The sequence below is a fragment of the Vombatus ursinus genome, unplaced genomic scaffold (assembly GCF_900497805.2).
Source record: "Vombatus ursinus unplaced genomic scaffold, bare-nosed wombat genome assembly UNPS02014941.1, whole genome shotgun sequence".
Classification (NCBI taxonomy): domain Eukaryota; kingdom Metazoa; phylum Chordata; class Mammalia; order Diprotodontia; family Vombatidae; genus Vombatus; species Vombatus ursinus.
The window spans coordinates 8,889,930-8,899,623 of record NW_020954719.1 but is presented as its reverse complement, the minus strand read 5'-3'; the positions used below and the strand labels follow the sequence as shown (position 1 = coordinate 8,899,623).

At 43.1% G+C, this 9,694-nt stretch overlaps 1 protein-coding gene across 8 annotated transcripts in view; it reads left to right on the top strand.

Annotated features, from left to right (window-relative positions):
- The first annotated feature begins 651 nt into the window (after positions 1 to 651).
- Positions 652 to 9,694, top strand: part of SLC11A2 (solute carrier family 11 member 2) — a 49,535-nt gene continuing 40,492 nt past the window's right edge. For 2 of the 8 annotated variants that reach the window (XM_027844293.1, XM_027844292.1), the window contains exon 1: positions 3,109 to 3,217. In XM_027844293.1, coding sequence (XP_027700094.1) covers positions 3,124 to 3,217 — 94 coding nt within the window. In that variant the 5' untranslated portion in view covers positions 3,109 to 3,123. Of the gene's footprint in view, positions 709 to 2,090; positions 2,175 to 2,475; positions 2,499 to 3,108; positions 3,218 to 3,729; positions 3,861 to 4,187; positions 4,267 to 9,694 lie in introns of those variants that run through there. The other 6 variants (XM_027844297.1, XM_027844296.1, XM_027844294.1 and 3 more) reach the window with 6 other exon arrangements.

The following is a 9,694-nucleotide window of genomic DNA, read 5'->3' as shown; positions in this document are numbered from 1 at the left end:
TTCTCATCAAAAATCAGAGCTCTAAGTTTTATATGGCCAGAGAGACTGACTAGATTGATTCCTGTAGGTCCTTCAGATCCAGAGGCATGCATACGTCATAATTTTATCAGTGCTCCACGCATCTAATGGAAAATGCAAGCAGAGTACCCGAGGTTAATTGTCCCCAACTAACCTTCTTGGGGAACAGAGGTCTAATAGAAATTCCTGATACTAATGACAGACCTGCCACACTTCAGCGGAACACCTAATGGCAGGTTTGTTTCTAATCCACTGCAGTGATGATGATGATGATGTGGATTCAGAAGGAAAGCAACACTTAGCTCCCGCCCCACTCCCCATCACGCACTTCTGTACACGTCCCATTTCAACTCTGACCAAATGGTCAAAAGATGACTTAAGAATAAAGATTTCTCTACCTAATTAATAACCCATTAATATCTAGAGATGACAGGTATATGATACCCATAACAGGTCAAAGATGAAATTTGATTGTCCTTGGGAGCCAAGGAGGGTGTGGGTCGGCTTTTGAATGAATTCACTTCTTACACTTTTCTGCCTAGGGCTAGAATTTGAAGTGCTTTTATCTTATCAAAGGAGTCGGCTCAGGTCTTATATAGGGGCAGGAACACACTCAGGAGAGAGCAAACCAGTTTGGCACCATGGGGAAGAAGCAGGCTAAGAGCGAGGCTGCTCCCAACTGTGAGCTAAGTAAGTAGCAATAAGACAGCCAAGCGGCCCCGGGATAAAGAAGACAAAAGATATTCTTAAACTGAGCAGGCAGGAGTGGAGGGGGAGAAATACTCCATCTTTTCTCTGTTATCTGCAGTTGGCTTTGGGTTGTCTTTTCTACTTCATTTAGATACATCTGAAGAAATGCCTCCTAACCAGAGGAAAATTGGGGCAAACTCTTCCTGAATCTCAGATGACTGCAGAAAAAACCCAAACCTATTTTCTGATTTATGTTTTTCCTCTTCTCTCCAGAAGAGAATTATTTTGGAGGCTAACGTAGTCTTGAGGTTAATTGCGGGGTAATTCGATTCTGTTTCTCTGTGTGTACGCTTCTGGTCTGCTCCTTTTTTCCCCTCTGCCTTGCTGCTTTCCCCTCCACTTTTTGAGGTTCGTACCTAACTAAATGATCTTTCTCCGAGCAGTGTGCAGGCAAGGGAGCAATTCAGTTTTCCTGGAATGGGTATGCTTCCAAGTTTTATTTTTCCTTAAGTTATCCCATCCCCAACAAATAATTCTTTAAAAAAAAAAACTTTAAAAGAGATCATGTTGTAATAGTATTTTATTAGATTATTTATTTTCCCTTCCCAAAAGATGACCCAGAAACCAGCTGGTCCCTGCTCTTCCCCGAGTGCTTCTGGGTTCACTTCCCCAGCTTTTCACTCTCAACAAAGAACCAGACAACTGAGGTCAGCTATCGATGGGGTGGAACTGAGTCTTGGAAAGTAACAAGAAAAGGGGTGATTGTGTAGGGGCGAGACGCTGGAGTAGACTAGAGAACAAAACAAGCGGAGGGAGCTGGGGTGCAGGTGCCAGGTGCGGTACCAATAGATGATTTGCATTCCTCTCTGGGGTGGAGGAGGATGATACTATGATGTGGCAGCACAGGGGACTAGGGCAGGCCGGGAGTTGTTGTTTTTTTTCTCCTTTGGATGGAGCAGCAAGAAGTGGCATCTTGAAGATATCCCCGTCCCCAAACTACACCGAAGTGCTTGCTGTGGATCGAAGTTCAGCATTTGCAGTAGAGTGAGGACTCACCTTACTCTCAAGAAAAGCTCTGCCCAAGGAGAGCTCCTGCAGAAGTCTGCATTGCTTGCTGTTTGTCCTTCGTCCCCGATATCACCAGAGCGATTGCTCATCCAGAGACTGCCGGGACGTCCTGCGCTTCGAAGCCTGCTTTTGGAAGGGGACTGCACTTCACTTGTGCCTCTTTCCTCCGGACGCTGCGGGGCGCTGCTCCGGAGGAGGCGCGCGTTGCCTCTTTCGCTTCGCCACGCGGCACAGCTCCGACCAATGAGAGTGCGCGGTCGCGGCATCGCCGACCAATCGCACTGAGGGTCGGCTGGACTGGCGAGGGGGGGTGGGGGGGGTGTCTGGGCTTTGAGCGCGCCGGGTGTAATGGAGATACCGGGCCTGGGAAAACCTGTTTGGAAAGCGTGGCCCTGCAGGTGAGCTTCCGGGCCCCTAGGCCACCGCGAGGTCACGGTTAGGCTAACTAGGGCCGGCGTCACTCGTCGTTTGCGTCGCTTGCTGCTTGTGGGGGCCGGGGCTGGGGGGGGCGCAGTTTCTTGAGTTTCTGAGCTTTACGAGGCGGCGGGGGGGACGAAAGTAAAGGAGGGGTCATCGCCGCTCCTCCCTCCGCGCACCTCGTGACCCGCAGCCCGGCGCCTCTGCAGTGGATCTCGGCCCAGGGCAAAGTCTCCCGGCCCCAGGAGCCCCTGGTCCCGGCGGGCTGCGCTGACCAGGGAGCCCGGCACGCGCACCTCCAGGAGGTGCGCGGGGGCGCGCGCGGCGGAGGGGGGCGTGTGCCGGGGCGGTGGCAAAACCTCCCCCTTCCCACCGAATAATAACCGTGATAATAGCCATCATTAATATAACGCTTTGAGGTCTGCAAAGCAATTTGCAAAATAATTATCTTTTTATCCTCCTAAAGAAAGGCCTGGGAGGCAGGGGCTGTTATTATCTTCATTTTACAGATGAGGAGACTGAGGCAGGCAGCTGTCCTGAGATCGGATTTGGACTCTGTCTTCCACGGCGCCACCTAGAGTCTAATGAGCTGGGAAGCACACGAGGCACAAAACCGAGGGGATTGGGTATATAATCACTGGCACTATAATAAACTGAGGCCTCGTGCCTCAGTGTCCCCGTCTGTAAAATGGGATGTTCGAGGACAAGAAAGCCCCTTTGAATGATTTTTTTGTTTGTTTTAAGGAATACTACAAGAGAAAAGTTATTTCTCTGTAGCAGGGCTATTAGAGGGTTCGGTGGAAGAGGAGTTTTCTTTGGCCCAAAAGGGCAGAGCCGGGGGGATGGGTGGAAGTTTGAAAGAAGAACATTTACACCCAATAAAAGGAAAAACTAATAACCGTCCAAGAATGACATGGACTGCCCCAGGGAATGATTGTTTCCTCTTCATTGAAGGTCTTCAAGTGGAGGCTGGAGGGGGGTGAGGGCAGGGACTCCGACTTCCTGGAAGAAGTTCCTGCTAAAGGTGAGGGGGGGTGGGGTTGGAATAGAGACCCTCCAAGGTCTCTTCCAAGGTCTTAGTCACATTGCTGGGCCAAGGGTTTGGCTTTGGAGAGCATCAGGTTACTGACCTTTCCTGCGTTCACTTAGACCTGCTTCCTCCTTTTCATGAGATAGGTTTGGAATTCTGGCCTTTTCTTTAAATCGAGTAAATCTCTGAGTGTAGATCTTGGGTATGTGATTTTCCTAGTGTTTGATTTCCTTTGTTCCCTGTGTTTATGTAACTTGATTTGAAGTTTTCTGTAGGTTTGAACTGTGGTGGCCTATACTCTCACCCTGGATTTCTATCTTCTTCCTTGATGAGCTTTGGGTAATTAGCCTAAAGCATTTTTCAGGCTGTTTGTTTCTTTATCAGATAACATCTGCACTTGGTTCTCTTCTACACTGAGGTAATTTTGAATATAGGAAGGAGAAATGCCCGGATTGCAGGCTGTTGTCTCCTCTGTTACAGGAACTACTGCAGGGAGTTGAGATGGGAATTTCCTGGAGTAGTCTGACCACATTTCTTAGACTCTGTAGGAGGGAGTCTCGGGAAAATTTGCATTGCGGCCCTTTGGATATTGTGTGTGCTGATAGGTAGGCCCCAAGAGGATTGAAGGTCGTACTAGGTCAGTGGATGGCACTAACACAGTGGAAATAATGTTATTACTTTGCCCTTATGTGCTGCTTTCCAGATTAAAGAGTTCATTGACTCATGTCATCTTTTAATTTTCAAAAGATGTTCATGTTATCTGTTTGATTTTCACAGTAACCCATGGAACAGGTATTATCATGTATGTTTTTTAATAATCATAGTAGTAGAAATAACTGCCATTTATATAGTGTGTTCAGGGTTGCAAATTGCTTTTTGCATATAATCTCACTTGATCCCTACAAACAGCTCAATGAGATAGGTCTTTTAGGCATTAATCATTCTGCTCATTTTATAAATGAAGAAATAGGCTCGAAGCGTCGGGAGTAGGAGTTGAACCTAAGTTTCTGCGGATTTCATGTCTATGGGTTCCACCACACCAGGTAAGGAAACTCTGTGAAGTGGGAGATGAGCCCAGGGGCACGAAGCTGGTAGACCATAGAGATGGGACTGGAGGGCTTCAGACTGCTGATCTAGTGCTGCCTGTCATGGGAAGTGAGGTTATTGGCTTGAGGTTTAGAGTTAAGAGCCTAGGGGTACGTGCTCCCTTCCCAAAGAGACCCCTTTCTCCTGTCGTGCCCCATTATTACGTCTGTAATCCCTTCTGTGATGCTGAAAAACCTCTCCTGGCCCCTGAAACTATTTGAGAGGCCATAATGAAAGACTATTTTGTTGCCTGATATTTCCTTCTTCCGAGGAAGTTGCTATTTATATACTTAACACTGACAGGGAACTAATCCCTAAATGAGTAACTTAGAATTTGCAGACCAGAACGAAGTGCTTACTTCAGCACTGTGCTGCCCGTTTTCAGCTGAAATCTACGTAACCGGAATTTAGTTACTTAACTCTGGAAGAAGGAGGGCAAATTAAATTCTTATGACTAAAAGTCTGCTGATGGTATGACGAGATTGCAGAGCAGTCTCTCCCTGAAATACGTGGGTGAAGGAAAGGGACAAGAGCTTTCAAGGGTATAGTTCATTTGAGGTGAAGTGGAAGTTATTTTAAAGCTGCCTTTTGGCACTCTCTTCTCTTCCCCCCCGCCAAGACCTTTGTGGTTTGATAAAGGCATTTGGAAAAGTGGTCAGTAGACAGGCATAGGCAGAAGCTAAGAAATAAGACCTCTCTCCCTCACAGTTTAAGTCAGACCTCAAATAAGCTTCCGTTTGTCCAACTGTAAATTGAGATATTATAATGTAAAGGTGCTACACACCTAATTAAACCTTTTAGTTTAATTAATTTGGAGTGGAAGTAGAAAATAGTAGGAACTCACATCAGAACATAGAAATGATTTCTGGCCTTTTTTTCTGGGAATGATAAAAATGTAATTATAAAACCCTTGTAACAAATATGCATAGTCAAACAAAATAAATTCTGCATTGACTGTATCCAAAAATGTAACATATACATGCTACCCAGATGTTCCTGCCGTTTGTAATTAATTTTCTTCATAAATAAATGTATATGTGTGTGTGTGTACACACATGGAAAAAAAAAAGAGGGGACATGAGAGGAGGAACGGGGAATGGAAGGGATAAAGAGGAAGTGTCTCATGCAGGATTTGAACTTTCTGATTCTGGGTCCATTATTCTATCTGCTGTCCAACTTAGCTGCCTGGGTACTGGGAGAGAAGATAATGTTATGTCTGATGAATTCTTTGTGCTGCAGAAAAGAGGCTCAGCATCTGAGGGAGGCAGAGAACCATGACTAAGAGAAGCTATCCTTGATTGAGGGACACTTTATTTTCCCCATTTATTCAAATAATAAAGAGAAAAATATGTAAGCAACATTGTCAAGGTCGGTTTTGTGCCGGGGAAGAGAACATTTTTATTTACCCTGTTTGTCTGAAAGAGAGCTAAATCTGACAGTGTTTGAACACAAAATTTGAATGGTACATTGGATAGAGTGCAAGACCTGAAGTCAGGAAGGCCTGAATTCGAATTCAGTCTCAGATACTAGCAGTGTGACCTTGAGCAAGTCACTTAACCTTTGTTCGCCTCAGTTTCTTCATCTGTAAAATGGAAATAATAATAATAGCACCTGCTTTGCAGAGCTGTTGAGTTAATGAGATATAATATTGTAAAGTGCTTAGAACAGTGCCTGGCACATGGTAAGCACTATATAAATGTTAGCTATTTTTACTTTTGTTCTTCATATTTGATTATGACACACTCATTTTTGGTGAGTCAGCTGATGATGAGAGGGTCAGCTTATTTTTGAAGCCAGGGGTCTTTTTTTGGCCTTTTTTTGTATCCTGGACTCCTTCTTTGAATGCTTCTTTAAAAATATGTGTAAAATAAGATACATAGGAATACAAAGGAGACGATTATATTAAAGTAAAGATGTAATTTTCCCTCCATCCAAGTTCATGGACCCCCTGAAATCTATCCACTGACCCCTTTTAGGTCTGTGGATTCCAGATGTTTATAACATCTGGTCTGGCACGTACTGCTAATCTAAGGAATTTCTGGTTCCCTTGATACTTGGGACGCTATTGAATCAAGCAACCCTAGGTGAAGGTCTTGAAATTTGGATTTATAGCCTTTTTGCAACAATAGTTCAGCAAACCAGGCTGTTCTAAAGGAGGAAAATGGTTCTGGTTGGATTGGAAATACAAGAGGAAATGCATGCTGTGATAGCAGGGATGAACAAAGCTCTGGGCTTTAGCCAACAAGAATGTGACTATGCACTGGAAAAGGGAGGTATCAGGAAAGTTGGGATGTGGTCGGGCGCTCGAATACCCAACAAAGAACACGTATGGAGTTTTTATCAGGTGTGAGCCTTTTAATTTGAAGAGTCTTCGGTTGGCAAGTGATCTCCACTCCCCTTCCACTGGCTTGGCCCCCGTCCCAGATACTGTTAGAATCTTTGTTATCGGCTCTCTTCTCCAGACACATTGCTGTTGGCACCCACCCCTAAGTTCACTTTTTTTATTCTTAGACTCTTCACTGGGTTAGAGTTTCCTTGTCAAGGTTCAGGAGGATAGACGTCTGGTTCAGGTGAGAAACTAGCCCAACTGTTGGAAGGAGGTTGTGTTTATCTGCCAACTCAAGTGATTAATGCAACCCCGCCGTAGAACTCCAGTTAGCAAACCTAAAGAAACTGGCTGTACTTGTATCCTAATGACCAGCTGTGGGAGAGAGTGGGCTGACCTTAGGTCCAGCTGCTGTGGGAGGCGCTGGCGTCCGTAAGGACATTGTACAATAGCTGGATTGTACCTGGTGAGCAGGGTGTGTTTGTGAGTTTGTGCATCTGGGAAGTGCTAGTATTGCCCACTAAGAAGTCCTGCTCCTGCTTTGGATTGTTTTCATCTTAAATAAGCCAGACGGGTCCCATCTACCCTTGCTCCACCAGGAAGGTGAGAGTATGGAACCGCTGATTTCATTTAGCTATTTTATGTCAAGGCTTCTTGAAGAGGAGGAAAGTACAACACTTTCAGAATTTAACAGACTTTGTAACTGGACATTTCATGTGACTTTTTAAAGCAGTTTTTGCAAGTGGTCAACTGAGCTTTGGAAAATCTTAGTCTAATTATTTCCACTGACTATTTTATAGATCTGTGACAGAATCAAAGGAAGTAATTAATTATTCCTAATAAACAAAATAGTTAAGTATTCCTATTTAACAATACAGGGCACTGGAAACCAGTAATTACCATCATTACTGAAGTATCTCTGAAGGAGTTATTGAGCCCTTAAGGTCCTAGAGTTTAGGCCAAGGGTGGGGAACCTGCCATCTCAAGGCCACATGTGGCCCTCTAGGTCCTCAAGTGAGGCTTCAAGTTTGGATTCAGTCAAAGGGACAAACTTGAGGACCTAGAGGGTCACATGTGGCCTCCAGGCCACAGGTTCTCCACCCCTGGCCTAGGAACTCAGTCCTTTATGGAAAAACCCTTCAATAGCTGCTAAAGGCTTATGAAGGATCTATTTCTTCCTCAGAGAATAATAACATTTTAAAAGAGGATTGCCGAAAACACAGTGTGTTCTTCAGGTCAGATGGATTTCTATCATGAAATCCTTTTACAGGCAGTTCCTGGAATGGATCTGTGCCTTGCTTCTTAGGGCTTTCATGGGCCCATTGGATAAGTTACACAATGGTAACAGACTTGTCAGCTAGGTGGCTCTTCCTAAAAGGCCCCCAAAGTTCCTATCCTAATAATCAGGTGACCCCCTATGTATTATCCCCAAGCTCCAAATGATCACCAAGGCTAAGGAGCCCTCCTCCTCAAGCTGCCTTGCATTTTTTTTTTTAAGGTTTCAGGAGAGATAAGTAAGAAAGGAAAGAACAAAAAAAAGATGAACAGAAAGACCAGAACCAAGTGACTTTTATTCAAATTGTCACAGCCAAAGTCATTAAATCTTAAAATTAGATGCTGTAATCTCTAGATTTAAAAAGAGTAAGCCTAAGTTTGAACAAAGCTTTAAGGTCTGTGGTGATTTGTGATGATTTTGAATGCCTTTGCTTAAAACTGAAATTCATCTTGAGAAAAGAAAGATATTGATTTAGACTTCTTTCTAAGAAAGCAAATAGAATTATTGTTAATTATTTAATGTTCATGGTAACTAGAATATTAATTTTAGACCAGAAACATTTATGATACAATGGAGTTCTATTTTTTATGTGCTATAATACATACTTTATAAAAACTTGACTATCTTATGAAATCAATTTTGCCCATTTAAAAAGATTGAGAGCGTAAGTTTTCCATTTACATTGTTGTCATTTTGTATATTTTCCTTCATTCTGCATCATTTCATATAGATTTTCCTGTGATTATTTGCAGTCTTCCTAGTCATCCCTGCAGTTGGTTTAGCTATTCTCCAGTCGATGGGACATCTATTTTGTTTCTGGTTCTTTGCTGTTTAAAATATTTGAGGTATATGGAACCTTTCTTTTTCTTTTTACCTTCATGAGATGTGGGATGTGGGTCAAAAGGTATGGTCATTTTAGTCACATTCTTAGCACAATTCCAATTTGCTTTCCAGAAAGTGTGGGCCAATTCAAAGTTTCACCAAAAGGATGTGAGCCTTTCTTTGTACAGCCTCTTCATCGTTGACTCTTCCTGTCTTAGATCATCTTTGCTCATTTGCTGGGTGTGACGACAAACCCCACTGGTTTTAATTTGTATTTCTCTTATTAGTGGTTTGGACAAATTTTTATATGGTGGTTAATATTTTTCAGTTCTTTTGAGAACTGTTTGATCATATCCGTTGGGGGAGCATGTTTAGAATAACAGCTTTTTAAATATATCTCAGCAAAATTTCTCCCAGTATTATATTCCCCTCTGCCTTTCCAGAGAACCATCCTATATAGTAAATATTCTTTTTAAAGGAAAAAAAAGGTGGGGTGGGGGAATCAGTAAAACTAATCAAGGTATTGAAAAAGTCTGAAAGTATATGCAGTGTGCTCTCTTGTGGGCTTCTCATGTCTAAAAGGAATGGGGGAGGGGAAGGTCCATCTTTTCTATGTAGCCATGCCTGTTCCCTGTAATTCTACTTTTCTGTTGTGGTTCTTTCTGATTACATTTTTGTTGTCCTTTTACATTGTTGTGTAAATTTTTTCATGGCTCTGCCTACTTCATTTTACATTAGATTTTGAACATCTTCTCATGCTTCTCTGTATTTATTACATTTGTTATTTCTTATCACATAATTGTTCTAGTTATTCCTCCATTGATGGACATCCACTTGTTTCCAATTTTTTGTCCAGTTTTATTTTAAATGACAGATTTTTGTTTACATTTTAGACTTATTACAAAAACACCAATTGCAAAATTGCCTTTCTGGGAAATAGTCATTACACATTTCTCTAGTG